At 33.5% G+C, this 20886-nt stretch overlaps 1 protein-coding gene across 3 annotated transcripts in view; it reads left to right on the plus strand.

Moving 5' to 3' along the window:
* PRKD3 (protein kinase D3) overlaps positions 1-20886 on the plus strand; it is a 73422-nt gene that overhangs the window by 39454 nt on the left and 13082 nt on the right. For all 3 annotated transcript variants that reach the window (XM_079111060.1, XM_079111061.1, XM_079111062.1), the window contains exons 8-14: positions 791-974; positions 2540-2663; positions 4843-4920; positions 6214-6490; positions 9787-9839; positions 11794-11866; positions 14176-14282. In XM_079111060.1, coding sequence (XP_078967186.1) covers positions 791-974; positions 2540-2663; positions 4843-4920; positions 6214-6490; positions 9787-9839; positions 11794-11866; positions 14176-14282 — 896 coding nt within the window. The remainder of the gene's footprint in view (positions 1-790; positions 975-2539; positions 2664-4842; positions 4921-6213; positions 6491-9786; positions 9840-11793; positions 11867-14175; positions 14283-20886) is intronic.

Here is a 20886-nt window from a genome sequence, read left to right on the forward strand (position 1 = left end):
ATGTGCTTGTTGGCCATTTTTACCTCCTCTTTGGAAAATTCTCTCTTGGGGTCCTTTGTCCGTTTAACTAAATTATTTGTCTTTTTATATTGAGTTGCAAAAGTTCTTCAGATGTTCTAGATACAAGTTTCTTATGTAATATGTAATTTACAGGTATGTTTGCCCATGTTGTAGTCTGTCTTTTCACTTCCTTAAGGTGTGGTTTGCTCCACAGAAGTGTTACTTTGATGAAATCCAACACATGTATTTATTTTTGTCACTTAGGTTTTTGGTGTATCTAAGAAGGCTGTGCATAACCTAAGATCACAAATATTTACTCCCATGTTTTGTTCTAAGAGTTTATAGTTTTAGCTCTTCTATTTTAGGTTGATCTACTTTAATTTTTTAGATAATTTATGAAAGGCATCAGATTTAATTCTTTTGCATGTAGATATCCAGTTGTCCTAGCAGCATTTATTTAAAAGACCATTTAATTCTTTCCTCATTGAATTGTCTTGGCATTGTTACTGAAAATTATTTGACCATAATGTAACATAGGGGCTTATCTTTTACTTTGCTTACATGCAGTACCTCCTGTCATCTGGAAATTAAAAATTCTAACATAATCAAATTAATTTTGTACCTTATGATTTTTTGCATTTTGTATCTTCCTTAAGAAATACTTCTTTATCTTGAATCACAAAATTATTTTCCTGTATTTTAAGATAAAACTTTTTTTCTATTTAACAGACTATTTAGATGTGTTATTTCATTAACATAAAACTCTGAAATTCATTTAAAACTTTGCCAGAACCTTCCAGTCTGGGAACAGATACAGATATACCAATGGACATTGACAATAGTGACATGAACAGTGATGGTAGTCGAGGTTTGGATGACACAGAAGAGCCATCTCCCCCAGAAGATAAAATGTTCTTCCTGGATCCATCTGATCTTGATGTGGAACGAGATGAAGAAGCTATTAAAACAATCAGGTAACACATGTGTAGGTGTTGCAGGCTGCTTCCAAAAGCATGGTCAGGTTAGGATCTCCATTAAGAAAAACCTGCATCTCTTTAAGCAAAACTTTAAAATGTAATTTAAAACTAAATTACTAATGGCTAATTCTTTAACATACCCTACATGTATTTCTGAAATAAATAATATCATCTTTGCCATCCAGTGAAGATGGGAAAGCATAGAATCCTTATTTCCTTAAGAAGAAAAATGTTAAATTTAAATGTAGTCAAGATTTAATGCCTAGTTGTGGGGCAGTAACCATAGGGTGTCAGTATTAAACCATAGTTAAAGCAGCCAGTTTCTTCACACACATAGATTACCTGATAATAGAAATAGCAGTAAGGAATATATTCCTGGGCTGGGGTTGTAGCTCAGTGGTAGAGCACTTACCTACCATGTGTGGGCACCACATAAAAAAATAAGTAAATAAAATAAAGGTATCATGTCCATCTACAATTTTAAAAAAATTAAAATAAAGAAAAAAGAATATATTCCTGAGAACGCTGCATAAAAATAATGGCCATGAATTTGGGGGGGTGGCTTTCATATGACACAATCTGACTATTAGCATTTTTGTACAAATGTTACTGAACTATAAAACTTTTAAATATTCACTATTCTTATATAAATTCAATATTCATAGACTATAGGATATACTACTTTGTAGTAAGATGTAACATTTTGGCAGGTTTTGTTTTTCAGTTGGCAGTGAAGACTTATTTAGAGAAAATGGGTCATTTATCAATCTAACATGGCTTAGTCATCATTTATTTACTTTGACTTTTTGTAAAATTATGGCTTTTATTATCACTATCATTACTAGCTAAAACTTGATGTTTACCCAGTTTGTAGGCTGCTAAAAAATCTAGCTAGTTTCCTAATCATGGATGCTTCCTAGTTTAAGAGAGTTATTTAACTTTGCAGCTGAACCTTCAAAACTGTATATACCAGATTGCTCTTTTTTCTCTAGCTATAGTTACTGACCCACATTACAATATAATCTGATTTGACTGATTACATTGATTTTTTATTTAAGAAAGAATTATTTGTAAATTATTTTCTCTTAATTTAGTCTACTTGAAGGACTTTTGCTAACACCATAATCAACTGAGTTTGACATTTGAACCATGTGAATTTGAGTATATGTATTTTGCCATATTATGGATTTGCTAATTAATTATGCTGCCTAGGCAGGAAAACAACTCAACAGCAAACCTAAATAAGATTAGACCCTCCCCTAGGCTCTAGATGTTCTAGTTGAGGAGTATTTCTTCTGCTGTTGATCATTTTCCTTTTTTTTTTTTTTTTGTGACCCTCCAGAAAAAAACATTTACTCATGTAAATAATGAGTATTTACAATATTATCTTAGTTTTCTATGTATCATCATAACAGTTAATTTAGTTTCTTTGAGTCATTGTCTGTCTTCCTAAGATAGTTTGAAAAATCTTAGCTCTGTTATTTTAAAATGACTTGATGAGCTTATAGTGTTTGTTTTTTAAAAAATCTTACAACTATTTATAAATGTTAAATATTTTTTAGTCCATCAACAAGCAATAATATTCCGCTAATGAGGGTTGTACAATCCATCAAGCACACAAAGAGGAAGAGCAGCACAATGGTGAAGGAAGGGTGGATGGTCCATTACACCAGCAGGGATAATCTGGTCAGTAATCACATACCTTTTAATATGCTAGTGAAACTTGCTTCTGAGTTTTATTTTACATACTTTTTAAATCAAAATGAGGATGAAATAAGACAATATAGTAATATATGTTACACTGAAATTATAGTTACACTTGTGAAGCGTTTTTGAAAGGCAAAACATTTGAAGTATCGTCTTCACAAACTGAAAGAGTAGTCAAGATTCAAAAAGATTCTGAACCAGGCATGGTGGTACATACCTGTAAATCCATCAGCTCAGGAGGCTGAGGCAGGAGGATCAAAAGTTCAAGGACAGCCTTAGCAATTTGGTGAGAACCTGTCTCAAAAAAATAAAAAGAGCTGGAGATATGGCTCAGTATTGAAGTGCCCCTGGGTTCAATCCTGAGCCTCTTCCCTTCCCAAAAAAGGATCTGATATTACACCACAATAAAGAGTAATGAACCAAAACATAATGAGCTACAAATAAAGGAAGAACTAAAACCTTATCCAAAGTCATCGTAAGTTATTACAAAGATAGAGGCAATTGTTTTTATGTAGACTTTAAACTTAATGTATAAAGTCAAGCTATTTTTTAGATCTATTTAGCAAAGAGAAGGAATGGTGAGAGTATGGTGGGATGGCAGTGGCTTAGTGTTGTAGTTAAGAACATAGACTTTATACCTAGACTCCCTGAGTTTGTGTAACTTACTAAAACTGTGCGAACTTGGGAAAGTTACTTATTTTCTTTATGCCTCAGTTTTCTCATCTGTGAAATTGTTATCATAATAGTAACTACCTCATAGATCCAAGTGAGTTACTCTAAGAGAAAAATTTTGAACAATGTTTGGCATACAATAAGTATTAGTATTCATTATTTTATTATCATTTTTAAAATTTGATGAACAGGTTACTGAAAGAGACTTTTTAGTAAACGTTTTAAGAATATATGGAGTACTCAATACATTTAACTGGTTTAAATAGTTTTATTTGGTGAAAGGAGTACAGACTACAGTTGTGTATTTCTTTATTTGTAGTCCCTATTCTTCTAGATAGATGTTTGAGAATTTATCAGTGTGTCAAAGGTGCTATATCAAATCAGCAGGAAGAGAGGTAGATAAATGGTATTGGGACAACCATGTAGCCATTTTGGAAAAAAAAAATGAAATTATAAACATACCTCACACTACATGTAATAAACCTAAGTAGAGCTAAAATTTAAATGTAAACAAACTAGTAAAAGAAATTGTAGAATTATTATTTATAAACTGTTAATGAGGGAAAAAATAAAATGTAAGTAAATTCAGTCTTATAAATTCTACATGACACAAACCAAAATCAAAGACAAATGACAAACTGGAAAAAGTATTTTCTACTCATATTCTAAATGAGTTAATTCCATAATATGTGAATAAAGTCAACAAATGAATGAGAAAAAGATCACAGAACAATAGGAAAATGGCAAAAGAATATGAAGAGAGTTCACAGAAAAGGAAGTACAAATGACTCTTAAGAAATATCGATTTAAACTTGCATTGAAATAAGTTTTTATTTTTCAGTATATCAAAGATCAAAAATCAAAAAGTTTAATAACATTGCATTAGTGAAGGTTTATGAGTAAAAAGGTATTCCCATGTGTTGCTGATGAGACTGTAAATTGAGTTTTCTTGTGTAGAATAATTTAACGCTGTTTTAAAAATTACATGTGCACATGTTTTTTGATCCAGTAGGTCAGCTTCTAGAAATTTTACCTGTAGGCAAATTATATATCTGTATGTATGTCTGTACTATATAGATATGTGTGCATGCATACATTTCTCTAAAACAGTTCCCAAAAACCTAACAACATTGTTTGACTGGAGTAAGGAGTAGGAGTAGGATCTGAGTGACTGTTGGAGTGATACCCTATACTGGATATTCTTATATTTTGAGAATTTTGAACCTCCTGGATTTTAAACCTATCAAGAATATACATTTATGAGTAGAAATTAAAGAAAAAGGAAGTACAAGGCTGGGGCTGTAGCTCAGTGATAGAGTGCTTGCTTCCCACAGGTGAGGCACTGGGTTCAATCCTCAGCATCGCATAAAAATAAATAAAGATATTGTGTCCATCTACAACTAAAAAGTATTTTTAAAAAGAAAAGTATAAGTACTTTGGAGGAATTATTTTTGAACCTCACCATTTTCTAATCTCTCATTTATAGAGAAAGAGGCATTATTGGAGACTTGACAGCAAATGTCTAACATTATTTCAAAATGAATCTGGATCAAAGTATTATAAGGTAAGCATTTCATATTTTATATAAGGTATTAAAATATTATATTTTTTCAAATATATACCTGTTATGAACCTGCCTAATATAATTTATAGAAGTCACTGTTGTATTTCCTGTTGAAGTACCTATTTTCCACCTCTCCACACAACTCCTCTCAGCAACCCTGCTACCAAAGATTGTTTTTTGTTATATGTGTGGTTTTGGCCTGTCAAGTTGTAGCTATTTTGATTTGGAATACTGATTTAGATTGGATAGTTCAGAAAGTCCCATGATCATGGCATATGCAGAAGAGGCCACATTATCTTGGGTTCCAGTTCCCAGTTGTTTATTTTTACTCTTCATCTCCTTTGTACAGTCTTCCTTTCTTGGCTTGCTCCACTTTTTGCCATGTCACCAACTGATACTAAACAAAATTGTAAGTGTAGCAGTTAGGTAAGTAAGAAAGAATGGAAGCCAGGTGGAGTAAAGTTTCATCTTTCACAGGTCTTTGGAGCCCTCCAGTTTGATGTTCAATACCAGTATTTTCCATTGAGGGGAATGAAACATGGTCTCTAAAGGAGAAGCAGCTAAAAATTAAAGAACTGGTGAAAATACTCAGTGAATGAAAACTGGTTTCATGCTTAGAGCAATCTGAGCTACTCAGAGGCTGAGACAGGAGGATTACTTGAGCCTGGGAGTTTGGATCTAGCTTGGGCAACATAGGGAGACCCCACCTCTTTAAAAGAAAGAAAATGCACGGAAGTGCAACAGCTTGTTATTGGTATTTATTGTTTTTAAATAAACTTTTTTGCTTCAAGAAGTAGACTGAACACTAAATGATTGGTAGTTTATTACAGTTGACAGTACCAGGAGGTACTTATATGACCTCTAGTGACCCAAGATTCTGCTTTTTCTGTCATTTTTCTGCTTCTTGCTCACTTTGGGGCTATATCTTACAAAAAAGTAATCACTAGAAAAATAGTTGTTAAACTAATTTAATGACAAGTGGAAACTGAAAAATGTTAGATAGAGTGGTAAACTACCCTCCTTAATTCTTTCCTTCCTACATCCTAATAGCCTGCTACAGGCCTAAAGCTTTTGTATACTTATCATACTTCATGCTGTTTCACATTGCTAAACATGGAAATCATTTAAGGCAGGCGTTATCGTAAGACTTGACTGTTCAGTATGCCACATATTTTGTTTATCTTAATGGCATTTGTTCAAATGCATATCTTAAATTTATTAGCATATTTAAAAATAAAAACAAATAGGTATTCATATTTTTCAATGCTTGATTTTTTTTATTTCCACTTGCAGGAAATTCCACTTTCAGAAATTCTCCAAGTATCTTCACCACGAGATTTCACAAATGTTTCACAAGGCAGCAACCCACACTGTTTTGAAATTATCACTGACACTATGGTATACTTCGTTGGTGAGAACAGTGGGGACAGCTCTCATAATCCTGTTCTTGCTGCCACTGGAGTTGGACTTGATGTAGCACAGAGCTGGGAAAAAGCAATTCGCCAAGCCCTGATGCCAGTGACCCCTCAAGCAAGTGTTTGCACTTCTCCAGGGCAAGGGAAAGACCACAGTAAGCAATAAGCAATAAGCAATCTTCGGTTTTAAACATTTTGGTGTATAATTGTGTTCTTTTGAGCATTTTTAATGCTTAGCTTAAGCTTTATATAGTTGATTCCTTTATAAAATTATGTTCTCACACACACACACAAACACACACACACACACACACTGCCCAGAGCCAGACTCCAGAGTCATTCTCCCTACATATAAGTAGTTTTACCAACCTGCTATATGATCTTAGCCAAATACTTTACCTCTCTTAGTAGTACCTGCTTCATAGGGCTGTTAGTACTAAAATGAAAGGGAATCTATAAGGGACAGAAAAGTACTTGGCATCTATGAAGTTGCGTTGGAATAAATATTCTACTAGTATTTTTGTGTCATGTTGGGATATAAAAAAGCAATAAAGGATTATGTTCATAGCATGCCCATGATCAGTAAATTCATACCATATTCATATCTGTGAAGTCAGAAATGTTGTATTTCTTTTAAATGAATTTTTAAAATTCAGAAATATTAAGAATTATTGAAACACATGTTCTACAGTGGGAAAATTTATGAAATTAGCCCTAGGTTTGATAAAGGTTTGAGTGAATAGTTAACAATCAGAAAATCACAATATAATGCAACTTATACCCCATTGGCATTATAAAGAAAAATTCATTCATTAAATACATTTATACTCAAATGAGTACCAGCCACTTTGCAAATTTATTTCACATTGCCTATATAATTTTATGCAACAGTTCTTGGTATTATGCAGCCCTGAGCTAGAATATAAAAGAAATAACAAAAATCATAAAAAGGATATATTATATACATAAGTAAGTGGATGGATGTATTACTTGAAAAACTCTGATATGGATAGGATGAGAAACCAAGAGACTTCATAATAGAATCTGATTTGGACTTTGGATGTCAGGGAGTAATAGATTAGGCAGAGCTAAATGAGAGAGGTAGGGGAACAGTATTACTCTAGTTAAGGAGAACAAGGGTGATCAAAGGGATGAGGGTCATGACCATGTACATGTCTGGTGTTTAATATCGATATTGTGAAGGATAGGTAGATGGAGATTTGACAGTGATTATTAGGTTCTGGGAGTTTCAGGCAGAACTCTCTGACATTCTCATTAAAACCAAGAACCTTTTACCCAGAAAACAATGCAGACACATATACACAAACAGTTTATATGTAGTTTCCAAGGGTTTAGGGACCCTTTCAAGCTCACCTATGTACCTCTTCTCTGGAGTTGAGTCTCTAAAGATAGAGCTGCAAGTTGGGCACTGTGGCACATGCTGGTAATCCCAGAAGCTGAAGAGGCTGAGGCAGAAGCAACACAAGTTCAAAACCAGGCTCAGCAATTTAGTGAGGCCCTGAGCAACTTAGTGAGACCCTGTCTTAAAATAAAATACATGAATAAAAGGGCTGGGGATGTGGCTCAGTGGTAGGGCACCCCTGGGTTCAATCCCCAGTACCAAAAAAAAAAAAAAAGAGAGAGAGAGAGAATTGCAAGGATTAAGAGTGAAGATTCTATCCTGTAATCCCAGCAGTTCAAGAGGCCAAGGCAGGAACATCACAAGTTTAAAGCCCACCTCAGCAACTTAGTGAGGCCCTAAGCAACTCAGACTTTGTCTCTAAATAAAAATATAAAATAGGGCTGGGGATGTGGCTCAGTGATTAAATGCCCCTGGGTTCATTCCCTGGTACCACCACACACCTCCCCACAAAAAGAGTGAAGGTTCTAAAAAGTGTACACTCAGTTCTGATGCTTACTAGATATGTGTTCTTGGACTCTACAGTTCTCTAACCTAAAGTGGGAAGAAGAACTTCCCACTTTATATGCATATAACATGTTTAAGACAGTGCCTGACACATAAATGTTGTTATTGCTGTGCTGTTGGTATGGTCCTTAAAACAACCTGTCTGAAACAGAAATTAAAACTGGATGGAGCTAGATAGAGGAGACCTTTGAAAGAAAATAAATGTTGAGACTTACACTAGGAAACAAACTGCTGAAAAGCAGAGTGTAAGACACACTAATTTTGTTCATGCTCTGCCTTTTCTTCATTAATGTTTCAACTTTTTAAAATGTGATGGTCATGTTACTTATTTTTGGTGAATGCTTACATTTCTGTATTAACAATTTGGGATTATAAAAGAAACTTCATATTTTCTTCGAGTTGTCTCTGAGATTCTAGATGTTTGATACTATTCTCCTGCTAACTTCATTTTTCCCTTTTTTCTTGTCATTTGCTTACTTTGCTTACCAAAGCAATGCATTTAAACTTTATAAAAATATGTAATTTGGCTGGGTACAGTGACACACACTTGTAATCTCAGCAACTCAGGAGGCTTAGGCAGGAGGATCAAAATTTTGAGGCTAGTCTGAGCAACTTAGTAAAACTTATCTCAAGATAAAGAGTGGTGAGGTAGCTTAGTGGTACCCCTAGGTTGATTCCCACTGCAAAAAATAAAAAAAGAAAGAAAGAAATGTGTAATATAAAAGGAGAAAGCCCTTCCTATGTACATTTAACTCGCATCCCCACCCCCAATCCTGTATCTTTGCCCTCAGGAAACCATTATTAAGTTTGCTATATATTTGTAAATTGGGGAAGGACTCAGGGTGGGGAGGCAAACCTACACTATCTACTATACTTTTTTTAGTTTTCTTTTTACAAAAAAATAGGTTCATACCCTGTGTTCTTTTTGCAACTTGCTTTTATCCACGATTTAATATATACTAGATATATTTCAATGACAGTATATATAGGTTTACCTAATTTTAAAATTTTAAGTAAAAATAATGCATGCTTTTTATGTTTTAAAAAGTACAAATAGTATAGAAGTATATGAAAACTAAAATCCTCATTATCCAGCTTTACCTCCTCCATTCACCAAGAAGTAATTTTTTTATTTTTAATTCAGCTGCTACTACCATGCAGGGGGGTGGTTGCTGGAGATCCAAATCAGAGCCTTATGGATGCTAGGCAGGAACTCTGCCACTGAGCTGCTTCTACAACTGACTCAATATGACATCCTGGCTTGCTTTTGGACTCCATATATTTATAGTTCTATGTCATTTATTAAATGTTTAGAGTATCATTTATGTAGATGTACCATATTTTATTTAACCAGTTTCCTGTTGGTGGATTAGGATTTTACATAAACAAATTTTTAATGTATATATTATGTATTAACCTATTTTTTAAAGTTTGATGTACCATGAATATTCACATGTCAGTAAATATTGTCATATATTAATAATTCACTCTTTTCTCATATATCATCATTCTTATATTTTACAGAAGATCTATCTACCAGTATCTCTGTATCTAACTGTCAGGTCCAGGAGAATGTGGTATGTAATAATTACAGCTAACATGTGAAATTGGGTGATTAAAATAGGGAAAAATAAAATGTGAGATCTTATTAGAGAAATAGGTTCAGAGCCCAAAGTGTTGAACAGTTTGCCTAAAGACAGTTGTACTTTCTGAGTGATAACTTCCCTAAGGAGTTCTGCTTTATGGAGGAAACTAAGGTATATTTTTTAAATTACAGAATTAGAATAAGCTTTTTCACTTAAAAAGTGACATTAGAATAAACATCACTAAAACAGTAGAGTTGTTAAAGAAAAGAGAGAGGTTACTTCTTTCTGGGTCAGCAGGGAAGCCTTCCTAAATAAAGCACAATTCAATTTGCTATAAAGATGGGATGGGTTTTTGCAGAAGTACTAAAGATATGAGAGTAGGAGAACATTTTATGCAAGTATAGGGAACAAGATGAGCAGATAGAAGCAAAAAGTGCAGGACTTATAAGATATAATGAATAGGTTAAACTTGGGTACCATAATAATAGGTATGTATAGGATTTTATAAATGGTCAGCAAACTTTTTCTGAACAGGGCCAAATATTAAATATTTTAGGCTTTGTGGACCATATATAATGACTCAACTCTGCACTTGTAGCAACCTGGCAGCCATAGGCAATACATAAATAAATGAGAAAGCCTGACTACTCTAATAAAATTTGTAGACTCTGAAATTTGAGTTTCATATAATATTCACATTGCAAAATATCATTTTGATTTGTTCAGTCATAAAATTTAAAGACCATTCTTAGAAACCATGCAAAAAGAGGCCACAGGCTGCATTTAGCCCACTAACCATAGTTTGCCAGCTCTGTATCAGAATGAAGAAAGGCTAGAAATGAAGCCAGAAAATTGTTCTTTCTGATTTCTCTAAAAAAAAATTTCTCTAATTTGGGGCATCTAGCTGTTACATTTCTTTAACCTATAATGTTTGAAATTTATAAGATTGCACTGAAGACTGGACATCTAGTAGTATTATGGGAGATAGAGGGTTTCAAGGAGAAATGATCTGTGTCTCTTATCCAGGTGGTAGGTAGAATAGTTTATATTCTTGGGAAGAGAAAAAGAGAACACCAAGAATGTGAAAGGACAAACTCTGAATGATCTCACAGGAACTTAAAAGATATATCCATGCATGGATGAGGAGGAAAAAGACTCAGAATTAATCTTTGTTAAAGAACCTTTTCTGGCAATTATAATTACATTGGCTGCCCCTTGTCTAATTTAATTAGAACCAAAATTGGTTAGTTATATAAAAATATTGATTTAAGTTGAGAAGCACCTAACATCTTGGCATGTATATATGCACATTCAGTGGCCTTTATTGGAGCTGAGGCTTTGTCTTTAAGTGTGAGTCTGCTAAGTGAAGTTTCACTTCGTCTTTCGTCAGTCACACCTATAATGCAATTCTGACACTACACATCCATGTTAGAACATGAGTATTCTTACAGCAACAACCACTATCAAAAAAACAGGGAGAAAGATTGAGGAGTGAATGTGAATTACACACTTTCTCTCACGCAGTTTTCATTAATCTTTCAAAATCAGCCTAATCCCAATATGTACTTCTGAGTTTTTCTTCCAAATCAAACATAGCAGTCTTTTTAATGGCAAAATAAAATTGTTTTTAATTTTTTTATGTTAATGTACTTTTATGTACTTAATATTTTATATACTTTAATGCTTAATAAATACCAAATCTTTTTATTCAAAACATTTTTTCTTGAAGGTTCTTAGGGAATACTTTATATTTGCACATTTATATCATACCATAATATTGGAACTTAACTTTTTCTAGAATATAAAAAGTCTGTGTTTCATGAAATATTTTTACTTTATGAAAATTAGTTATCTTTAACATAAAAACAAAATGTATTTAAATATTTGAGTCAGAGATGTTGGCATTGTTTTCCAGAGATAAGTAATACTTACTTTTTCCTTGTAGGACATCAGTACTGTTTACCAGATCTTTGCAGATGAGGTGCTTGGTTCAGGCCAGTTTGGCATTGTTTATGGAGGTAAGCAACCACAGTCTTTATGTGTATTGTAGATTATTTCAAAAAATGGTGCAATTAAAACCTCGTAGTTATTTTGTCATTTCATAATTTTATTAAGTGGCCTTTTTCTCAAATACTGACTTGCATCCTTTTGGCTGTCCTTTTCACTAAAACTGAGTATTTATTCCTTAAATTCCACAGCAAAGTTTAAAAAGTAACAGAAGGAATCAGAAAGTTAATTTTATAATAGTTTTTATCTCTTGTAGCTCACACATAAAGATGTTTGTGGGATGGTGGTGTGAAATTTATGTTAGGTTGTTTGAACTTGTCCGTTGAAATATATTCCCTACTAGTTCTGTAACACAAATGTTATCATTTGTCCAGTATCAGCATAAATGTTCTATCAGATCCGAATACCTTGATTTTATTCTGCTCTATGACTTATCCTACTGGTAAAGTCATTTTATATCACTGTCTCAGTATGTTCATCTGTTTAATGGAGCTAATAAAATCTGATCTGCATATTCACAGGGCCATTAATATTAAATCTAACATGTATATTAAAGTACTTTATAATCTGTGCTCCATGATACAAAATAAGTGTTAAACCTTCTTTATCCCTTGCTACAACTGTACAGTAGACTATTACTAGTTGGCCTTTCTGCCTCTAGTCTTGTTCCTTATTCACAACTCTCTTCGAGTGGATCTTTCAGAAAACGCACGTCTGATAGTTAGTGTTACTTCATATAGAACTGTTGTTTACAGATTCATGGCTTAGTAAGGTATGCAAGGCTGCTGTGATCTCTCCCAGCATTTCTAACTTCTTATTATAGTTCCCTCTTTGCTCTCTTCTTTCAGACCTACTGACATTTTCCATCCCTTGCCTCTGCTCCTTCTGTATCCTTTTATCCCTATAGTGAAGATTTATTCATACTTCAAAGCTCAATTAAAAAAGCCTTTCTATTAAGATTTTCTTTTCCCCATCTCTACTTTTCGATCAGATAAAACTGATTGCTCCTCATTGATATTCTTGCTGCATAGTAGATATGCATCTGCTAGAGTGTCTGTAACTCTTTGGGTTTCTGTTAGTGTCTTCCTGCTGACTTTCATTTGAGGGTAGACTGAAACATGTCTGGTTTTTCTTTGCGTCCTAGCAAATATCATTGTGTTTGATATACAACAATCACCCAGAAAACATGAAGATCTTACATACATATATAACATCTATGATATATAACTTTCAGTTTGTCAGGGTTTTTTTGTTGTTGTTGTTCTGTTTTGTTTTGTTTTTTTTGGGGGGATTGCCTTATTTTATTATTTTATTTTTATTATTACCATAGTAAAACTTAAGGAAAAATTCTAAAGTTGTAAAATGGAAGAGATGCTAAAGAATTATCAAGTGTTTCATTAGCCAAGTTAACATTGTATATCCTTTTTTAAAATTTATTTGATTCATTGTAAACAAATGGGGTACAAGATAAACATCATTACCCGATATACATGTGTGATTACACAAATGGTATGACTACTTCATGTGTACATGAAGAGAAACAAGTTGTACCCCCAGTTTGTCAGTTTTAAGACTAGTACATCTCTTTTTCTCATTGAAGAGGAAAAGAACTGAGGTACTTTTGACTTATTACCAAACATGCACAGAACTGTATTGTTTTGAAGTAATCATATTTTTATAATTGTGCTCTTCTAACAGCAGTGGGTTATCTTCAGGTACATAACAAGTCACATATAGATTAAAAGAAGGATTATCAGAAATCTGTCATTTTCACTGCTTAATCTGTATTGTCTAAAGGTACCTACTGTATGATAGGTACAAAATACCTAATTAGTTTGAATTAATCAAACAATGAAGGAGTGACTATTTATTACACACTTACACCTTATAGATTCTACATCTAGATTCTAGCATATAAAGACCTGGAATTTGGGGACATAATATGTGGTTAATCACTGTGTGAACCTGAAATAAAATTAGCGGTGTTTCCATCTTGACACGTCTGAACACTAGGTCAGGGTATTTAACTGTCCTTTATTTAACAAGGTAGATTACTTTTCAGCAAACAAGTTTATTCAAATTTTCTGCTATTTCAGATAATAAAACTGCTCATTTTAAGGACAAACACTGTAAAGGAAAAACATAACTTATCAAAATAAAAAGTGAGTGAAGGAGTGTGGAAAAAGAAAATGAACATAGTAGAAGAGTAAATTTCAGTCTGTGGATAGACATTTCAGTCTAGGAACAACTTCCTAGTAAAACTTTTGTATTGTATGTGAGTTGTCACTTTGCTTCTTTTCTATTTTTTTCTTTTTAATAGGAAAACATAGAAAGACTGGAAGGGATGTGGCTATTAAAGTAATTGATAAGATGAGATTCCCTACAAAGCAGGAAAGTCAACTCCGTAATGAAGTGGCTATTTTACAGGTAATAAAAAGAGTGGCATGTGTAGGTTTAATTTTTGATTTATCAGGTGTTTTTGAGTCTGAGTTTATTTAGTGTGCAGATAATAATAGGATTTGTTTTTCATTTTGTTCTTATGATCTTCTTGCTTAGAAAAAAGCCAGTGAGATTCTGAATTAACTGCTCGAGTCCTTTTTTTTTTAATATTACAGTAAGGTATAAGTTAACAAGGACTGCCATTATTTTGCTCTGTAGTAGCAGTTTGTTTAGAACACATTTTTATAAGTAAAATCTTTTTAAAAAAATAAGAAAAGGTAAAATTTCATTCTTAATTCAACAATCATCACTCCAGGAACTTCAATTTGCTGTTTCAACCACCACATTTCATATGTCATTATTATGCCCATTCAGTTCTCACAGATGATATGCTTGATTATTATAGCTATTACTATAAAAATTATAGCTATTACTATAAAAAACTGTTAAATAATACCTTTTAACAGCAGCATGTTTTTTATTTATTTGAAACTATTTAATAATTTTATAATGGTTAATCCATTAAGGTATCTCTTAAAAACTATTGACAGTGATCTAAATCCCATTAAATAAGTTATCATGTGTTTTTCTTTTCATCTAACATTTTTACCTCTTTTGGGGGTCATCTAGAAGACTAAGATTTAGCTTGATCCTTGGATCATTTGTCTGAGTATCATGTATAAATATTGATAATATGCAAATATCTGTTAATTCATTGCATATCTTTTGCATATTATTTAAGAAACATGGCCATTTAATAGTCAATGTCCATTTACTTGTGGGTGAAATTCAAGAAAAAAACTGCCTACTGAACTTGTGCTTCCTTGGAGAAGGTAAGAAACTTACAAACAAGTGATGAATGTTAAATTAATTACATTGTTGGTTACAGTAATAACCATTTGCCTTTTTTTTTCCCCAGAGGAATGCTAATCAAAAACTTGTGGTCTATAGCTACCTCATGTCACATTAAACCTGCCTCCTGCCTTGCAGAGCTACCTTAGAATAATAGAATATTAGAATAAATAGAATAATAGCATTTAGATTGTTAGAGATATTTTTGCTTATTCAATTTTTGAATCTTGATAGCTTGTTTGAAGTTTCTGGCAGGGAAGTGCAGCTACTTATAAACCCTTGACCAAAGGATGGTCCTTCTCTATCAGGGAAGATTATCTTTTTCTACTCATAATGCAGCTTCAGGGCTGGTGCACATGGAGTGATGAGGAAGGGGATGCCTGCATAGCCAGTCAGATCAGTCAAATCAAACCTAGCAATCAGTGGGGTGACAGATGTCACAGCCAAATCGTCCTAACTCTGTACACACATATATATATGGGGGAATACTTGGGATCAAACCCAGGGTCTTATACATGCCAGGAAAGTACTGTACCACTCTACTACATTCCCAGCCCTAATTTTGGAATTTTATCATCTAACTCACATGCAAAAATATTCTAAATAGGGACATATCCCTAAGGAATGATTTCTCCTTAGATCACAAACACAGCTCTGGACTAAGCACTAAAGCACTTTTCCTCATGTTCAGCTATAGCTCATAACTAAATTCAGGAACTTTCAATTACTGCACAGTGTGAAAACAGTTATATCTTTCTGGTTATGTTCATCAATATTGCCAAACTGGGAATATAATTAAGTAATTGTAGTGTATCTTCAAATATACACTTTTCATACTAACTAAATACAGCACTGCTTTTGTTGTAGATTCTTTACATTAAAAATGTGCACTTTATATTTAATAAATGACTTATTTTGTAATAGAAATTTACTTTTTCTCAACCACTTAGGAAGAAGGCAGTTCAGAATTTCAGTCTATACCTGTCTACAAATCACATATACTTTTTTTTTTTACTTTATTAGAACTACTGTGAATGTGTGTGTACTTATGTGAAATAGCAACTTAAGGCATTCCTCTGCAGTATGTAAACTCAATAAAATCTAAAAACATAGCATAAAGATGAATTTAGCCTATTTTGTATATGAAATATACAAATATACTTTTGTTAGTACAACCCAAATTCATGCAGTAAACATTTTTTTTTTAAAGAAACTTATTCAAATCATACTTATTTACTGAAATTAGTTCCACAAGATTAAGTAGACTTTCACATATGTGCCCTTCTATACTCTCACATACCACACTTTGGCTCTCCTCTTTCCCCTCCAACTGTATCATCTTTACCCTTACATGTAGCCTTCATCAAACAAACCACTCCTGTGGTTTATTCTGGTGTTATCTTCTCCTACAGCATCAGTGACATCCATAGATTTTTTTTCCCATGCCCACATGGGCATATTACTTGAGACATTTGCTTTGGCCTTTCCAGTAGCAGGAAGGAAAAATCCTAATCATTGATTTAGAAGTGATCTCACAGCTTACCCAGCAACATAAGCTTCTCTAATAAGTACTTGTTGTTAGGCTCTGCATTCCTATCAGCTTATTAGAAATCAGCATGTACTATTTTTGGATACTGTGATTGTTTATTAAACAAAACCAAAATCTCTTGAAAATGGCTCCACTGTAGATAGCACACTCAACAAACTCAGTCTCTTTTCCAAATGATGACCACATTCACTCTCCTGCTGTTTCTCAGACATTTTCCCTTCTTAAGGGCTTTGCATTAGCTGTTCTCTTTCCTGAGAATGCTTTCCCCCTCAGATATCTGCATGACAAATTTCCATGTCTTCCTCAAGAGCTTTACCCAAATATCATTTCTTTGATGAAGCATTCACATTCTATTCCACACTAAACCCACCCTCCCACCCCTGCAATCATTTTAGACAGCTTTTTCATCACCATAACCAAAAGAACTGAGAGGAACAATTCTAGGAGGAAAAGTTTATTTGAGGTCACAGTTTCAGAGGTCTCAACCCATAAATGACCAACTCCATTGCTGTTGGCAGAACATCATGGTTGACAGGCACGGTGGAGGAAAGCAGCTCAGGACATGGCCACCAAGAAGCAGAGAAAGAGCTCCACTCACCAGAGAAAAAATATAAACCCCAACGGCACACCCCCAGTGACCTGCTTCCTCCAGCCACACCTTACCTACCTATAGTTACCATCAGTTAAACCGTATCAGTGGATTAATGCACTGATTAGGTTAAGGTTTTCATCAATTATTTCACCTCTGAACTTTGTCTTTTCTCACAGAGATATGGAGGACATCTTATATTTAAACCATAAGTGCTTTTCTCCAAAGTACTTACCATTTCCATTGTAGGTAATTTACTGGTTTATTTCCTATTGTCTGTCTTACCTCACTGGAATTAATAAACTCTCTGTGACAGGGCTTCTTTTTCAGTTTTATTACTGGATCCAGATTACCTATATGGTTCTAGGAAAATGACAAATACTTAATATTCATTGAATAGATGTGTTTAGGGTGGGACATTATGTACAATGTATCATTAAATGAAAAAAGTGTAGAGTTATTACATTTGTGTAACTTTTTAAAGGAATGTGTTACACACAGCATGGCCACATATGGGGATTTCATTGAGAGGCAAAGAAGAAATGGGGGATGGGTATCTTTGTTCCCTAGATATATGATAATGCAAAATGTTTCATTTACGATTGCCTGAAGAAGGTAGTAGAGTAGTGGGATATGTAGTGTTCTGGTAGCTACCTATGTAAATGGGAAAACACCAGAAATTCTTGAACGTTAAGGTATAAATTCAGAACTTTCCCCTTCTTTCCTTGAAATTCACTCCAAAGCTACAAAAATGATAAACTTAAGTGTATACTCTCTAACAAAAACAGAAAAGTTCAGACTTCCAGAATGCATAGAATATTTTCCAAAACCAGTGAATGAAGCAGGGCTACATGAAAAGGAGGGGCACAGTGAGAACTGGTTCTAAGATCTCATCCGTGGTACCCTCCCTAAATCCCTTCCCCAAACAATAGAAAGCCAAGAGCATTGTGATTTAACAAGATTTCATTTAAGGGAAAACATGAAATGAAGAAAGGCACCTTAAAAATAGTAAAAATCACAGTGTAACAAATAACACCATCATATTTATGAAGGAAAGCAAGAAAAAACACAAGGAGAGACAGCCAAGCCCATTTTAGTAGTTTATGACAGATGGAGCAGACAAAAATAACATACAAAGCCTAAACAGAGTAGATCTAACTGCTTTATACTGAATTCTATACCCTTTTAAAAAAAAACTCATTAATTCAAAATTAGAAGTCCTTAATCTTAATGTAGTAAAAGCAAACATAAATTATAGAACTAGAAAACAAAAAGCTCCCAGCAGAAAATTTTTAATTCTCAATTCTTAAAATAAAATAAAGATTTCAGAATACTAAGAAAATGATGAAAACACTGTATATATTAGAGTCTTTGGACTGTCATTCAGAGAAAGCTTTATAACCTCAAATAGTAAGCAAGAAAGAAACGAAACTAAGAATCCAACTCAAAAAATTAATGAACAGGGCTGGGGTTGTGACTCAGTGGCAAAGCACTTGCCTAGCACGTGCGAGGCACTGGATTTGATTCTCAGCACCACGTTATAAATAATTATAATAAAGGTCCATTGCCAACTAAAAGAAAATATTCAGAAAAAGTTAATGAACAATAAATCTTGAAAGCAAAAGAGAACAAAGATAAAACAAAATCAGTAGATGAAGAAAAGAATACGAAAATCCAGAAACCAGTTCTCTGGATAGTAGGTGAGGGGAGATGTATAAAAGTAAAATACTCAAACCAGGAAAAGACACATCAAGGAAAGAAAATTTTAGACCAATATCCTTGATGAATATAGACGCAAGGATCCTTAACAAAATATTGGCAAACCGTATCCAAAAATCTATTAAGAAAATCGTGCACCACAATCAAGTGGGGTTCATCCCTGGAATGCAAGGATTGTTTAACATCCATAAATCAATAAATGTAATCCATCATGTCAATAGACTTCAGGATAAGAATCATATGGTTATTTCAATTGACGCAGAAAAAGCGTTCGACAAAATACAACACCCCTTCATGCTGAAAACACTAGAAAAAATAGGGATAGTAGGAACATACCTGAACATTGTAAAGGCTATTTATGCTAAGCCCATGGCCAACATCATTTTTTTTTTTAACTGTTAAGAGGTATAGTAAAATAGTTTATTTGATCTTTTAATATGGAAAGAGTTAATGCTTAAATCAAAACACATAGTTAAAAATTGCAGTAATAATACTACCATAATATTAAGAAAACAGCCAACATTAAGCATACATAATACTATACTTAAACTTTATAGATTTTACCTATTCAGCTTTCTCTGCTAACCTTATGAGAACTAACATTATATCCCCTTTACATACAGAGAAATGCAAGTTAAAAGAGATATACAAACTTGCCCAAGTATATATAACTATGAGGCGATAGATGAATTGAAATTGCAGTATTTGGGAACCACACATGCAGTATTTGGGAATCACACATGATTCAGGGATCAATCTCCCCTAAATGGAGCCCACAAGAGCCACTAGCATCTCTCCAAACACAACCTTGATGATAGACAAAGCTTAGTCAAAGATAGAGACATCTTCCCATATTAGTGTACTATATAATGAGATGCAAGCTGTAGGCAGAGTCTAATTGAATTAAATATGTATCACATACTAGTTCTGAATTAATTTTGTTATACCCCACAGTTGGGTCTATCAACCACCTTTTTTTTTTTTTTTTTAAAGCAACAGTGGTGATGGTGTAAGAGAAAACTTTATGCTAATTTATAGTTGATGAACCTTACTCAATAGAAGTTATTGATATAAATGTCCAACACACTATTTGGCACATAATGGAAGAAAAAAATAGAGTATGAAAATTGTAATTCGGGGTCCTAGAGTCTGGTTCTGTCACTCACTACCTGTGTGATCTTGGGTAAGTTATAATTTCTGAGGCTGTTCCAGAAATTAAAAATAGGGATAATAATGGTTCCTGCTGCAGGGTTGCTCTAAAGTAAAACAGAATATGTAAATGTCAAAGATATTTATTTCTGAAACACTATTCAAACTTCCTCTGTGTGCTTTCATAACCTTCACACCTGGGAATCAAAATAAAATCTTAGCAGGAAAATGCAGTAATAACACTACCATAATATGACTAAGTGGCATCTTGTGCCACTGTTGTTATTTGGTGAACTAAGTCAGTTGATTTGGCAGTTAGAGACAGGAATGTAATGCTGTAATTCTTAGATATTTACCACTAAGAATTTGAATCAACAGACTGATGCATAAAACTGAAGAATCTTGAGAATAACTTATAACTAAATAATTACTAAGTTTTAGCACGTTTTATATGAATAGTAGTTGTCATAAGATGCAAAATTCCAATGCTGTTTTAATAATATTTTGACAAAATATAGGATAATGAAATAGTGTAACAGGGTGAAAACTTGGTTTCCTCTGGGAGGGAGCCTAATGGGAAAGGATGTTAAAAACAACACAAACCCCCAAAGAGACAGTATTTGTGCACCAAGCATTATGCTGTCCAAAGAAATAATATAGGTAAGATCAAAGCAAATTGCTTCAGGCCAAATATTTTGAATTTTATTTTTTAGAAAACTGACAACTATATAAGA

The sequence above is a fragment of the Sciurus vulgaris genome (assembly GCF_902686455.1).
Source record: "Sciurus vulgaris genome assembly, chromosome: 14".
NCBI classification, from domain to species: domain Eukaryota; kingdom Metazoa; phylum Chordata; class Mammalia; order Rodentia; family Sciuridae; genus Sciurus; species Sciurus vulgaris.